The sequence below is a fragment of the Taeniopygia guttata genome, chromosome 3, assembly GCF_048771995.1.
Source record: "Taeniopygia guttata chromosome 3, bTaeGut7.mat, whole genome shotgun sequence".
Taxonomy (NCBI): Eukaryota; Metazoa; Chordata; class Aves; order Passeriformes; family Estrildidae; genus Taeniopygia; species Taeniopygia guttata.
In genome coordinates this window covers 55,523,609-55,539,878 of record NC_133027.1, presented here as the reverse complement: position 1 = coordinate 55,539,878, position 16,270 = coordinate 55,523,609, and the positions used below count along the sequence as shown (strand labels likewise).

At 36.2% G+C, this 16,270-nt stretch overlaps 1 protein-coding gene across 8 annotated transcripts in view; it reads right to left on the bottom strand.

Annotated features, from left to right (window-relative positions):
* The window catches only part of L3MBTL3 (L3MBTL histone methyl-lysine binding protein 3), an 86,265-nt gene that overhangs the window by 13,307 nt on the left and 56,688 nt on the right, over positions 1-16,270 (bottom strand). For all 8 annotated transcript variants that reach the window (XM_002190364.6, XM_012572644.5, XM_072926896.1 and 5 more), the window contains exons 13-17: positions 16,139-16,224; positions 13,905-14,015; positions 12,196-12,310; positions 8,932-9,034; positions 1,272-1,418 (exon numbers count right to left, since the gene is read on the bottom strand). In XM_002190364.6, coding sequence (XP_002190400.2) covers positions 1,272-1,418; positions 8,932-9,034; positions 12,196-12,310; positions 13,905-14,015; positions 16,139-16,224 — 562 coding nt within the window. The remainder of the gene's footprint in view (positions 1-1,271; positions 1,419-8,931; positions 9,035-12,195; positions 12,311-13,904; positions 14,016-16,138; positions 16,225-16,270) is intronic.

The window sequence follows — 16,270 nt, the reverse complement described above, 5'->3', positions numbered from 1 at the left end:
TACAGGGAAGGTTTTTTATTTACCATTAAAAAAATTGTATACCTGACATTTTCAGAAATCAAAATAAAGAACTCTGTTCTCCTTTAAGTCAATGGTAAAATGATTAGGCAATTCAACAGGAACAGAATTTGTCTAATAATACATGTGATAATAAGTTATCCACTTCAAATATTTGTTACATAAGAACACTCTGAGGTATTATTTTCCTCCTATACCTTCTCTCCTATAACATATCACTGTGCAGCCTTTAAAGTGTTCTATGCAGCCTCCTAATTGGGACAATGAAAAAACACTGCACTTGACACAGTCCCTGCCACTGAGGACTTTGCTCAAGGTGCTAGTGGATTCACTGTAATGATAAGCAGGCTACCTGCCAGGGAGTAATTAAGTCACTTCAGATTTCTAAAACCCTACATTTATACAAAGCAATCAAATCAGGCAGAACTCTTAGACAGCAGAACATTCGGGGTTTTAAAGCAGGAAGCAGAAACCGTCTCTGAGAATGCAATTTGAAATACCATCTATTGAAAATATGTGGTCATTACAGTGGGAACTAGAAATCTTCACATTTTCACATTTCACATCATTCACACTTTCACATTTACATTAATGTAACCCTTGAAAAGAAGGGAAAGCCTCTTCTTTTCCTTTCGTTCTTAAATTCTCTATTTTCTCCAATAGCCCAAAATAAGCACAGGAATCAGTATCCACAATTTCTGAGATAAAGTAATCATGTGAAAATAATCATCTTGCTATTGCACTCCTTTATTTTTTCCCAGTGCTCCTGTTTAAAAGCTTCCAGACTTCACCATTATTCTTGCAAAACTCAGTCCCAGTAATTTGATTCCACACTCCCACTGTAATGACAGAATAGTGGCTGTTCTTCAAAGAGCTACACTAATTTACAGTCACATCAATAATGCCACTACAGAAAACAAAAGGAACACAAAGAAATAATTTTCTAAAGTGAAACCAACTGGTCAACATTCAATTTTAAATTACAATTAACCACTTAGTTGCACTGAAAATGAAACCGAACTCTTGTTAAACTATAGACAGTAAAATCAGTCTCTGTCTTTGACAGCTCCATGCCCTTTTTGATAAGGGCTGAAAAACTGAAAAAAATATTTTTCTTCCCTGTAAATGAAAATGTAGATAAATAGGCAGGCCTTTCTGAAACCATTCAGGCATTGCACAGTTATAAATAGCATTGGAGAACACAGAACTAAAATACTGCTGTTAGTCACGGACATCGCTTCAATCATAATTACTTGATTACAGGAGAGGTGGATCTTTCATTTGTTTCCACTTTTCTGTTTCTGGGGATAGGACTGGCTGCAGGCATCTCCCCACTCAATCGGTCAGGTAAGAGGCTCTCTTTGTTCAAGTTCATCTCTGAATATGGACAGCTGACTGCACTGGAAGTTGAAGAAGAACAATTATTCCTTATTCTGAGACACTTTACTCATTTCAAACAAAATGACATTGGAATTTCCTGGAAGTAGATGCAATAACTTAATATAAAGGAGATTAAAAAAATGGAGTAAGTAGTCATACTTTAAAATGTTAATAAATCCATCAAATAAAAAACCTCAGCTTTGCATTTCCTTTTGACAGCAACTTGTGTAACACAAATTGTATTAATTTCTGTTACAACATTCACTGTGGAAAATTGCTTGATAAATGTTTAGCATGCTCCCTCTTAATATTAATGGTATTTATACATGCAACACAGGATGCCTTTGACTATACCTGTGTCTCTTCATATAAAATCATATTACCATGGTTATTTATTTAAGTGATGGAAGATATTTCCATTATGTTACATCTACACAAAAGCTGCATTTCAAGATCAAAACATGAAGAATAGTGCACATCCCCTTACTGCAGTGAATGCCCCATCTTTGCAAATGCTATTTTGTGATACTCCATTAAGAGACTGATATTTTTAAAGTCTTTCTTAACATTGTACACTCCCTATTTCCCTGCACTCATGCTAGGGAAATAATTTGACAATGAACATTGACACAGTGACTTGTAAATACTGCTCTAAGAAATGAGGAAGTTGTACCAAAGTCAGAAAACCTGTGTTTGCACAAGAAGCAGGAAAGGGAAAAACAGCAACACAAACCAAAACACATGGGGCTGAACTACGACTTTTCTTTAGTAGAATGCTCTGCAGTGCTCAACTGATTAGTCAGCCAGACCACATACTCAACACATCAATGATAATATCCTACACTCTAGTATATACATGTTACAATAGTGAATAGCATCACACTCAAGTTTTCAAAACTATATAAGAGACAAGAAAGACTGTAATAAATATGATGCTCCATTTGTGGCTCATGAGCTATGACATTAACTATATTTTGAAATTACGCTTTCCTACTCACCTGCATTGTTACAATGACTTCCAAAATTCTAAAAGGTAAAAACCCCATGTTTCTACAATTTTGCTTATTTTCTTTTCAAGAAAGAAGCTACTGTAACTACCCGTCTTTGCATCACTGCAATGTTTCATTTGTTTCACTGAGTTACATGCACGATTTCCAAAGAGAACAGTCTAATATGAACAACTCTACCTTGACAGCCATGTGCCCTGCCACCTCCAAATTTCAGAAATTAATAGAAAAACAACAGCTTTCACTATAGCTTTCTTTCTAAAAGGCACAGCATTAAAAAAGAAAAAGGCCTTTTAATTTAAAATATGCTGTACACTCTCCTCTTCCCTTACCAACAAAGCTCTGGGTTCAGAATGAGTATGTAACAGCTCCTATACTGGGGTTGGACCAATATTGGTAATCTAATTTTGATGTTGCCAAGATAAACAAAAAGTTGGTGGAAATTTACATTTCTATCAGCACTTGCATAAAAGAAGAAAAATCCTTAAGTCCAAGTCAGTCAGCCCTTGCTGGGCTTGAAGACAGGATATCGACAGTATGTTTGATTTCTTCAGTTGGCTCATTTGAAAACAAGATGGTATCAACTTTTTCTTTTTTTAATATTATATTATTATTTTTAAATCCTTGAGTAGCTATGCTGAACTTGAATTATGGAGAAAAAACATAGAATAGCTTTTGCTTTTCTAATCAAGATAAGATCTCTGTTAAGGCTACTCCACGTAGATGTTGTTCCATAAGCGTCTGTACAGTGCTCAAAAGGGACACGCAGACATATCCCCAGGTGATCCAATGACACAAGTCATCTTTTTGCCTTCTTCTGAGGAGCTGTTTGTTTGCACATCCAAATCAGTTAGATTCCAGCCACCCAACTGGCTATAAGACACTAAACTTGAAGCATGGCATGCTTTTGTTAATGAAATTTTTAAGAGACACAGAACAAAATATACAAATAGTAATTAACTTGGAACATTCACCTTTTATTTCTACTTTCTCTTAAGCAGAATGGGGCATTTTATTTTAAATCTGTTTATATATGTCCACTTACATTTATTCTCAACCTACTGGTTTTGTCTGCCTTAGGACTAGCCTCTGCCAGATGACTTACGCTGCTGCATCTATCACAATGATGTCTTTTTTCCCTTTCAAAAGAAATACAAGATAAAAGATACAGGCTTCTGCTCAGAAAAAGGTTTTAAGGCACCAGAGCTAGTGTAATTTAAGTTCTTGCTGTGACAAACACCACTGTGATAAAATATCGTTTTCAGAAATTCATTAATATATTGGTTAATCTCAGTTCTGCCATTGCTATAGGACAAAGCATGTAATTTTCTTTTGGCTTCCTAGGCTCACAGAGGTGATTTGAGCAATGTTTCTGAGAAGTTAAAGGGCTGTCACAAGGAAACACTGAATACTACCAATGTGGTATTTAACTTCAGTTGTGTATTATTAAGCAAGCCTTACACTCCCAATGAAATCTGAAAATGTAATTGTCAGACTCCAGCAGGTTTTCTGTTTACCAACACCACTATAAGGTTTTAAATTAAAAAAAAACCAAAAAACAAAACCAAACAAAAAAAGTACCCTGAGAAAAAGCCTAAAAATTCAATCCTTTATTATAACTTGCCTGCTTATATACTACCTTTCCTTTGAGTATTTTCTGGAAAAACTGAAGTTGAATGACAGTTTCAGTCAACAATAGTTATAATATTAACAATGCTTTGGAACACTAGATTCAGATGACTTTTTCTCTGTAATTAATCATTCAAGTTGCTGTACAGTCTTTAAAAACCTCCTTGATAGTCTTTTGATGTTACTGTTCCTTGACTCAACAGAAAGAACCCATGTGGTTTCCACTGTTAGCTTGGTTCCAACAAAACACATCATGAATGAACCTTTGTATGGCTTTGGATCAATCAGTAAATCCTCCTGAATCTCAATGCCTCCAGCCTTCAGTTCACTTTAACTTGTCTATTACAAAGAATGAAAAAAATTAATCTTGTTTTTCCTACATAATAGAAGTATTCGATTTATATAGGACTGTAAGTTTTTAACACAACTCATCTCAAGGGCTCAGAAGTCTTGGTGTTTAGGTTATTTAATATTAAATAAGGATTTTTAACTCTTCTATCACCTTAAACCTAGATTTTTGCTCCAGCTTATATTTTGCTTTAGCACATCATTTTGAAAACAGCACAAGTTCAGAAGTTATTTTCCAAAATGATCAGATGTCCTCGGCTTGAGGGTTCCAACGTCTGCCAGAGGCTCAGGAAGAATGGCAGGCAGCAAAAGCAGTAGGTACTCGATGTGAGACCTCTGCTATTCTTCTGACAGGGCTGTCCAGCCCCTGAAACTGCCCCACAGCTTTGGAACCAGTCCAACACGAAGATCTCAATTATCATTGGAGCTGCCTCAAGTAAACCAACATTCACATTAATACCACCTGGCAAACACACGAGTAATCAGCCATCTCCAAATGCTGAAGGATCAGCACAGCACAATAATTAGCTGTCTGCAGGGCACCACTGAAATGGCAGCAGCCTGGCTGGCAATATGAGCATCCATGACACAGTTTTCCAAGGAAAGGGAGCCACTGCTTCCAGAGTCCTGCATATGCTGAGTAAAAATTGAGCGTTAAAATAAGTTTCTGTTTTTACTGAATCATGAAAGATGAAGAGAGAAAAAGGCAATGCACCATTCTGATTACAGGCCTGGGATTTTCAACTCAACAGAGGTTTTACATTTCTAGCCCTTTCTAGAATTGTCTGATGGAAAAGAAGCAGCATATCCCACCTGTGTTTATTTGCAACTGCTCTTCTATCACACTCAAGATATATCTCTAGTGCAGTTACATATCTATCTCTTTTCTGTAAAGTTCAAGGGTAGGAGGATAAAACTGGGCTGCTGATAGGCATGGACCTTAATCTTCTCCAGATATTTGAAGATGCTCCTATCTCGTAGCAGTATGCAAATTTTCTGAAGTACAGAATCCGGACAGAATACTCTCAGCTACACCTAATACCAGAAGGGAACATAGGCCAGGATTCTCTCTTAAACTAAAGAACAGTAAGGCAGCACTCTGTATGGTCTAAGAATACGAAGTACTTTTAAATCTAGGTTATTAGTCTTTATGAACACTTGGAATATTTTGCAAACCTGTATCAAGACACAGGCAGATCTCCTGGTTCATCTATACTGGTTGGAAATGTGACCAAGTTGCTGCTGAGCACTGCCAACAGATGAAGCTGTATGAGAGCTGTATGAGGGCTCCAGACTGGACTAATGGATGGATTAGACTGTCTAGAGCAGCCTCTTTTTTTTGCTGATGGATTTTGTTAAGTGATCTCTTTACTTCAAACTTTATGAAAACATTTTTTAACTAGTCTCAAAACAATCAATATTACCTATTCTCTTTCAGAAATTACAGTGCATGTTTATCATCAAAGCATATATTTTTCAGGAGAAAGCTGTTTCAACAGGCTAAATGTGAATCAAAGAATCAAGAATGCTTTAGAACGGATTTGGCTGGTACCAATGACCTTGAGACTGGCATCAAAAACCACTGAAAAAAAGATATGACCTCCTGCTGAGCTGACGTTTCCATGTTTATACAACATGTGTTCTCTTAGGACACAGCCCCTACCACAGCACTTCAACTTACACATAACGCATGGGAAGTTTGAAGTTTCTGGCAAAAATCCTTACTCATGAAGAACTGACGCAAAACTCTAATGAACTACTTACAACTGACCTCTTCACACTCTTGCTTGAACTTGAGAATTACTGCATGCATTAAACATCAGGGTATACAATTCACAGTCATAAATATGCAGGTGATCTGCACAACGCTAACAACCTGTACATCAGGCTGTTTCAGCTGAGCCACACGTAACCCTAGATCAACTGTTGAGAGATACCAAGGCCTTAGTAACATCAACTTTTCAAAAAGTAAATGCTTTAGCACTGCTATATAATTAACCACCAAGGCTTTCATCTGATTCCTAAGGAACAAGCTCTCAAAATCATTTCAGAACTACTTAGCATTTTAAATTATCATCTTTTCTGCACACAGGCATTTATGCGTTGCACCTCATCACAAAAAACAAGATAAGCATGGTTAAATTCATTTCAAGGTTGCCAAGAAAAAAGAGCCATGGGAATGCTACCTGATGTGGAGAATTGTACAAAATTCCAAATCTCTTGGTTAGTTCAGGAAAAAAGTGGTGGTACAATGTTAGAATTGTTGTGGAAACCTGGACCCTCAAGTCTGTAGGCTCCAAAAGAGAACAAATTTCTATATTTTCCACAGAAAAATGTGGAAAATATTCTAGTTTTGTTCTTGTTTACCCAAGAACAAAACTAGAATATCATCACAGAGGGCAAATCAATAGCTAGTGAATAAGATACTTACTGGTAAAATATATTTGCTATGAAACAGCAAATATCTGTCTTATGTTCAACAATATCTCCTTGGTTATATTTTTATTCCCTAGCACTATCAGTTAATGTGCAAATAATTGGATTGCTTAGACTACAGTAAAAAAAGAAGCACAATGAAATGCCATGAGTTTGTTTCTTTTCTCAGTATTCAGGATGAGTAAGTATTACGACCTTTAAATAGCATGGAAAAGGTAGCTATAAAAGCAAAGGCTGCACAAAGTAAATAGACATTACTCTTACTCATCCTTTCCATCTAAAACATTAGAACTTTTATTGCCAATGTTTATTTAGAGACATCATAAATGAAAAACTGTTCAGACAAATTTACTTTCTTTCTTTTTCTTAAGTTTCAACTTTGGGCTGAAACCCATGGTATGCCCACCTGGTTCTAAGTAATTGAGATAGCACTTGATAAGGAATTGGAATTTATTGCCTCCCAGATTAAATGCAATAATAAATCATACAAGACTCAAGTCTACTAGAATGTGAAATCAAATGGGTTTCAGATAAGCAGTCAGAAAGCCTTTTAGGCAAATGTAGTTTAGTTCACATTTCCAGTGGACTAATGCTACGAATACAGAAGGTTAGAATATGGTTACAGTCTGACTTGACTGTTTAAGGAGTTATCCTATTTGCTGAGTGAAATAAAGGGAAAGTACAAAAGGGAAGATAGAAAAACTGGAAGAAAAAAAAAACAACAACAAAAGAAAAATAACAGACAGAAAAAGACAACCAGAATAGGGTGAGAACAGTCTGAAAGACAGTGGTGTGGCATACTGTGTCATGGCAACTCCATCCCAGTTCATGCTGTGGCAAGTTTTGTCACTGGAGCTATCCTAGTTATATCACTTCCTGAATAAAACCTGGGGATAAAGCCTGTCCTAGCATCAGGAGGTCTTCGGCTCCTAACAGCACAAACAATGCTTCTGTGGCAGACAGGGAAGAACTTGCAGCAGAAGATGCCTTTCGCATATCAAAATGTAGTAATTCAGTGAGTTTTACCGGCCAGATATCTTTGATAGGGATTAGTCAGAAACTAAGCACATGGTGATATACCAGCAAAACCTTGTAGTGTAATTTGAGTCAACGGGACATAACTATCTCATCAAAAACGTGAAAAGATTGCAGAGCTCACTCTTGGATCAAGGCAGTTTGAAAATATACTTTAAGAAAATGTATAGATAAATAACCAAAAAACAGTCCACTAACCACATCAGAGAGAAGGAAGAACAAGGTGATATGACATTTGAGAATTCTATGACTGTGTAATGGAAAAATTACAACTTTCGGAAGCTCTAATTTGCTAAAAGGTAACAGGATGCTATTTATTCTAAGTCTCAACTTAACATACTATATTATTTGTACATCTCTTACTGAAACAGTCTGGATTCACCCCACATTGTAAATATTTTTATAATAATAAAATTTCAACTTGGGAAATGTTTCCCATTTACTCGGTCATTGTGTCTCTGTCCCCTCCATTCCATTCTCCTGTGCTAATATTGACTACTCTCTAGGATGGGATATCCATATTTCTGTATTATACTTCAGATAGATGTCCAACTAGGCATCTTTAGAAACACTAAATAAAAGCAGCAAGTTGTCATTCGGGAATACGTCAGTTGGAATTTCCTTTCTAGCATTGCTTCAAGCCAACAAGCAAATCCTTACCCTTACCAACCAAGCAGAACAAAAACACCCAAGCCATAATAAAATCAGTGGCCTCATATTTCAAAATGTTCAAAAGTTATTGCTTTATTCATATCTGTCTGTAACATTTTGCAAACTGGACAGCAAGCCGAGGAATCCTCAAAGGAACAAAATACAGAGTAACTGAATCTACCAATTGTGACAAAAAGTAATGTACAGCAAATCTTATCTCAGCACACCCTGGTGAAATGAAGTTACAGATTGCTAATGTTTATTTCAGCATGCTCACCATGGCAACTGAAATAACTGCATATTTAGGTCTACAAGATTTCCTATTTTTTTTCCAGCTTGGATCTGTTTCTTTATGAACAACAATTTAGAAGAACCATCTGCACACATCCCTCAACTGAAAGAATAAAATCAGTTTCACAGAACATACCTATGATGGCCGATATGTCTTGCTCTTTTAATGTGTCCAACTCCCTTACATCCTGCTGTGGGACACCCTCCATGCTCTAAAGCTTCAACCAGTTCCAAGGGACCTGCATGCCAGGTGAAATTACAAATAAGATTTAAGAAAATTATCTAATATTTAAAAGCTATATAGTTATGTACGAATACCAGTGCATTGTAGCAAGCATGAAGAAACAAGTAAACAGAAATACTTTAATAACACATTCTGTAAAAGCATGACGGAGTTTTAAACAACCTAATCCACTGGAGAAATAATTTTATTCCATACAAATAAATCTCTACAACAGAACTACATTTATATAAAGAACATAAATCTTGGAGGAGATGCATGACATCAAATTTCTCTTCTACTATCTACATTTAGTTGGAACCTGGTTGTTTTCTAAGAGCACAGAAAAATTAAGTTACCCTATCCCTGTTCCTAAAGACAGGGATATGTCTGTAATGTGTACTGTCCTTGTACATTAGCTGACGTTTTCCAATAAAAGAGATGTGAAAATGAAAGCTGAAAATACTATTGAAAAGAACAAGCCATCAGGAGATTTTTGACTTTTTCACTTCTCTGAATTTATGTGTCTACCTGATTTTCATCAGCCTGTAACAATGATGCCTGCAGAGACATTAAAGGATGCATGCCAAAAGGAGCTTTGAGGCCCAAGCTAACATAATACATAACCCACAGTTTCACAGCAAGTGAGAGACAGCCGTGCTCCAGTACATGACACTGGGAACACCCTGCTGTGCCTCTGCAGGAATGCACTGTCCCCCTCTAGTAGCAGTTCTTCTTGAACAGCATATGAACTTGTATCTTCCCCTACAGATAACAATACAGACATGAAAAAAGTCCATTTAAATATTTTTCCAGATGAAAGATTCTTGCTCGCAGATGGATAATGAAAGATAGAATTATTATGTATAATTAGAGCAGTCTAAAAGCTTTTTTTACCAAGTGTTCCAGCTATGCAAAAATTACAAAACTATCACTACACTGAAGTCCAAAGACTTCTATAGCCTTTAATGACTGTAATTGGTGAGAGAACAGGGAATTTTACCTTTTCTACCTTTATATAGAAATCATGCAAGTGGACTCAGAGGAGGAGTTATCTGAATAGGGACATTTCTGTAAAGAGAAGTCTTGCTTCACTGATGTTCTGATTTTGAAAAAATTAACTCCCTATAACTGTTCTCTCTTCACTTAAAAAATTTGAACTCTTTAAAAAATGTAATTTTCTAAATTACAACTAGTTGCCCATGTTTACGAGAGAAGCTGCTGTTTGCATCACTGTGAAACAATGTTAAAATCAACACCAATACTTGGCTCTTAATTCCCTGACTGCTATCAGAATGGTCATAATCCTTCATGATGACTTAATTACATCTGAAAACAGTATGAATATATGAATACTGGGAACTGCTATAGACTAATATTGCTAACATTGCACAGCATTCACACAAAGCTGCTAATGTGAAAGGCAGGGATCTGGACTTCATCGTTTAAAGTCCTATCATACAGACTGAGACAGAAACTGTCTTGCAAAATATTTTCTTCCCTCCTCGTGAAACCCCTCTAGAAGTCTGGAAATGTCTTTTAACTTACCTGGAAGCAATATTAACATTTTAAAAATATTCTACATGATAATAAAACAAAGTCATATTGTTGGATTAATATTTTATTCAGTAATCATTATATTTTATAAGTATTTGTGTAGATTATTACTTTGTTCCTATTTAACAGATGGTCAACTTCCTCTCCTGTCATATCATCCATCTTAATTTTTGTAGCTTAACAGAAATTTACTTCTACCAGTCACATCCTAAAAGGGATGAGCAGTGCCTCCTAAGCCACCACCTAGAGATGACATGTTACACGTGCTGGGCACCTGTACCTTGTTTCTTTTAAATGTCTCCAAAAAAAAAGAATTTACATATTTTATACTCCCACCTAGGCTAAAATTTTTCTATAAAACAATCTTACATAATAGAAATGTTGTAACCTTATTCAGCTCTTCTGGCATACAATACAATTTTTATTTATGTGGCCACAGACTACTTTTCCCACTGGGCTGCTCATTCAGCACACAGGACAGCACATCTCAGATTAAGAAGCAGATATGCAGCATCCTGTATTCTCATTATTCACTTTGTGCTTTTGCACTTACGGCACTCTATTCAGATTCTGAAGGCAGAATGATTAACTTCCTAACAGGCAGTCATCACTGTACTGCTGGAGTGCTCAGAAAAATAATGAATATACTCTGATCACTCCCCAGATAGGAATAATTTCTTCTTGGCATTTAGAGACATTGAATTGAGGTATTGTGATTTTTCAGGTAACACATTCACACTGTGTGTGACTTATCTCAGTTATTTTATATTAATTTTTTTCCTGAGTACTTGGCATTGCTCAGCATTTCTTATTTTCCAAGCACAGTTGTTTCTGACCTTGTTACAGCTGTGTATACTCAGCACTTGTGCAAACCATACCTCAAAGTCACTACATAAACTAATCTCAGAGAAGAGCACTCTCTTAAAAACTCATCTGTTCAAAGTTTGGCTAAAGTGATCTCGCTGTCATTATCCAGAAACACAGTGGACTAGGCAGAGGTATATTTACCAAAAAGTCTCTTCCTCCTGCAACCTCTCCTACTTCTTCAACAAGTAAAACAAAATCCGCAGAGAGGACAAGCTGGTAAATACAGTGTTACTATTGGGACCATGCTTCTGTTACACTTATTTTCAAAGTGGGCACCATTAATCCCTCTTTGCTCAGCTGAAGAAGAAAAGGAAGTTCACTGTTTTTGAGGATTTGCCACAGCATTTGAAAACAGTGCCTTCTCAGTACACTCTGGACTCCTTTGAGCCAAAAAGCAGAGTAACCATCAAGAGAGATGTGAACAAAGGATCTTAAGCGTGATACTCCACACCCCTACTGAGTGCCACAGCAGTTTCAATGCTGGCTTTGAGAGGGCCAGGATTTTACACAACAGATCTTTTACATCACTTCTGGTTTTGACTGTGGTTCTTGTAATTCCATTGCAGTAAGGGTCAATAAAGCCATTTACTAAAAAGTGATTAACTACTGGCTGTTGATTTTGCACTTAATGTCACATTTGCAATTATTTTGCATATCCTAGTGGCTTCTTTTCTTTGAATGGCACTGCCAGGGAAAAATGATAGCACAGCACACATGCCTTTTAACATCATTACATTACAGTGTGGTTTCCCTTACTAAGTGGGGGCTGAAGAGGGTGTCCAGTTTTTGTACACCAGCCTGCAGGATGGATATCAGGGCTGTCAACATCAGTCCAGTAATCATAAATACTATCCCAGCCATCAAAATGAACCTAAAATACAAAAAGGAGAATAGTGCATTTTAGATAAGGAAAATTCTCCATAAAATCAGTTTACCTGAGTAGTCTCTAGAAATGACATGTCCAATAGAGAAGTCACTTTCAGAGAACTATTTAAGTTACACAGAAAGTACATGTATTTTACATTCCGGACTCAGGCATACTCTCACTAAAGTAAACAATAAACAACCATATGACATATGGTTGTTTACTGTGTTGTCAGGCTCAAATCCCAGAAATAATGCGGTTCTCACATTAGTTCTCACATTAATACTTAAATTAAAGCATGAATGTCTGCCTTTTTCATCTCTCAAAAAAAACACACAAAAATCCAAATGTTTTGAAATCTCTTGTTTGAACTGGATTTAAGAAGAGAAAAGCAGTAAAGCAAAGGACTACAAAAAATGGAATTCATCTATAAAAGACAAACAATCCCTCCATCATACAAGCAACAATTTTACTAAAATCAGTCTATACAAGATTAAGAGTTGAAACTGAAAATTAATCATGTGACTTCGCAGGGCAGCACCAATATGAGTTATGCATACATTTTTCACATGAAAGCTAAATCCCTCGGATCTCTCACACGCCCAGATGTGGGTGCACGAACACGCAGACACACACAAACAGAGCTCCTTCAACAGACACTAGAGTCAAATTATGCCCTAGAAGTACAAATCCTGTCATTTAATACATTAGACTGGGGAATGGGATTTTTCTTTATTTTGGGATGGGATTTTTTTTGTTTCCTTTTTTTAAATTTTGCATGTCCAACTTGAAGTAGAAAATGTATAGATGTAAAGATACTAGTTCTGATGACTTCCTACCAGCAGTTAATTCAGATGAGTCAAAATGAAATGTCAGCATCTCCTACTTGAAGTAACAGGTATGCCTACTAAATCTGTACAAACTGCAAACATACACATCCTTCGTTTCTAATTGGATATCTGGTATACGTTAGCCCTTCTAATACTTAAGGCCTTCAGAGTGGAAACTGGTTTCATACAATGAAAGAAAATTAATTCAAGTACACAACTTCTGCAAAACACATTAAAAATACCTTAACTTAGCTTAATCCAATCCAAAGCCCATAATTAACAGAAACTTCAGGATTGCAGAAATCACTGAGAAAGGACAAAAGATCAGGGCTCTTTCATATCTCACATATATCTCTCTTTTCCCCTTAGAAACTTATAGAGACAGATTCAATTCACCTAAACCAAATATTTTACGGTCCCTAATGCAAATATCAAAGCAGCCCTTTGACACTTGTTATTAAATAATCACATTTCTTGATAGAATAGACAATTGTCTCCCATCAACTATTCCCAAAGCAATTTTACAATATATTCAACTCTGCTCTCTAACTATCCACCTCAGCACAACTATCTAAGAGGACAATAAAACAACCCATTCCAAAGGAATTATGCATCTATCAATTAGTGAAATGCAAGAGCAAAAGCTCAGCAGGACAGAGCAATACCACTCATTTCTTTCTATGGTTAATATTACAACTACGGGATTTTAGTTTTAAAAAGTCCTCATCATTTATTTAAGTAGGATAGTACAGTAAGACAGAGAAACTTACTTTTATTCTATAGTCATCAGTATCTACAATGGTTGCTACTCTGATAAATACTGGATTTCTCTTGTCAACCACTTCAAGTTTCATATTTTTCTGAAAGCCATGAGAAGGTTTCTAGAAAAAAACAACAATACTATGTGAAATAACAAAACCTCAAAAACTGATGCAGCTATAAAATAGATATAATCCATCAAAAACTTTATGCCTTTATTTTTTCAAATCTGCCTTCCCTCTATTAGAAATTCAAGCATAAAAACATAATTCAGCATTATGAATATAGTGCAACAAAGTAACCACTTTGGGATTCCAGGTTTTCCTGGAGTGGACTGGATTAAGCCATCCAGGTATGTAAATTGGTATTTGGGGTTTGAATCAGTTTTTTTTCTAAATTATCTAGAAAAGTTTTCCTAGAGGTTTGGGCCAACAGTTTCATTACAGTATTTAATAAGGCATGACACACCAGCTGCCTGAAATGTCTATGAAATTGTCTACAGAAGACATATTTGTGTTTTCTGGTATGTATTTTTGTTTCATGAATCAAACTCTTTTTCAATCTCCTACTGAAAACATAACTAATTCACAGCATAACAGTAACAAACAGGACCAAATGCCTGGGTTTGTAATACTATTTTGATAAAATTAGTGTCTTTGGTAGGAGTATCAGATTTTGTGTTTGTCATCTGTAGTTATGAAAATTAAAGCAAAATTATTTCTATTTTAAAGGAACATATTCACAAGAAAAATTATGAGGTTTATTCTAATTTTTGTGAAAATAATGTATCTGTCACTCTAGGACTTTGCAGAGTTGGTGTTTTTCCTTCAGCTGCAGCTTAAGAACTCAATTTTTCCCACAATACAACACAAAACAGTGTTACTGTCTCAGATATAACCAAATAACTTCTTAATCCTTGCTTGAGGTATTTGTGCTGAGAATGTAAGATTGAGAAACATTACTAAAACAGACACACCTTGGGGTGATAAAATGCAGGTCATGAATAATCTCTGGTAATCTACTGACCTGCTATAAACACCGCATTTGTTTATTAATGTTAATTTGTTAATCCAGCTCTTGGCGAAGTTGAGAATTAGCGTCTCTAATATGAAAAGCTGAGGCAAACAGGCTTCAGAGTGCTGTGAGACAAGGGCTGGGAGCTACCGCCACCCACTGCTGGCTCCCAACAGCAACCCAAGATGAACAGAGGGATGGAGCACCTCTCCTATAAGGAAAGCCTCAGAGAATTGGGTTTTTCCAGCCTAGAAAAGAGATGGTTTAGGGGTGATCTAATTATAGCCTTCCAGTATCTGAAGGGAGCCTACAAGATGGAGAGGGGCCTTTTTACAAGGGCATGTAGTGATAGGACAAGGGGAAATTATTTCAAACTAAAAGAGAATAGGTTTAGATTACATATTAGGAAATACTACTTTACTGTGAGGATGATGGGGCACTTGAACAGGTTGCCTAGAAATGTGGATGTCCAACCCCTGAAGTGTTCCAGGCCAGGCTGGATGGAGCTCTGAGCAACCTGGTCTAGTGGAAGGTGTCCCTGTCCATGACAGGGGGATTGGAATCAGATGATATTTAAGGACCCTTCCAGCTCAAGCCATTGTGTGATTCCTTTCTGGAGTAGTGACCATCACTGAAATCTTAAGAGCTCAAAAAGATGGATCACTGAAAGAAACTAGCAAGCACAAAGATAAAGGAAAAAGATGTTGCTCACAAACACCATAGTTAAGCTGGGGAGCTTCCTATGGATGCTGCCCACATGCCCTAGCTGCAAGCTTGCAGAAGAAAAAGTCTGCTAAAGGGCATTGAAAACAAGCCAAAGACAATTGACTAGATGGACAAGCAGACTAATCTCTTATATTCATTTTTACACTGTATCTATTGCACCATATAAAATCTACAGAAATAGAGATCTTCAAAATATGTTATAATGACTCAGTACCTATCTCATTATTTGTAATAAGTAGGGAGTAATTTTCCATATTACTCTCATTAGTAATACATTTGTAGCATTTAATCCCATTTATAATAATTAAAATAATACATTAATAGTTATTTATAATAATCTGATTTATAACAGTGAACTGCAAACTTGCATAAAAATAAACCACATATATGCAACTAATTAATTGGATACATTTGGAAACATAAGAACACCATATATGTATTATCTTCTTAAACAAATTAATTACATGAACTTAAAATCATGGAAGAAACTTAAGCATTTTCTCACCACTTTAAAAGCCCTTGCAGGTGCAGGTAATGAACTGGTTTCTTCCAAATACTTCTCCCAAGAAAAATGCTTAGCATGTGGATAATCTGGCACAGAAGAAACATGAGCAAAATTAAACACAGCAGTGCAAAA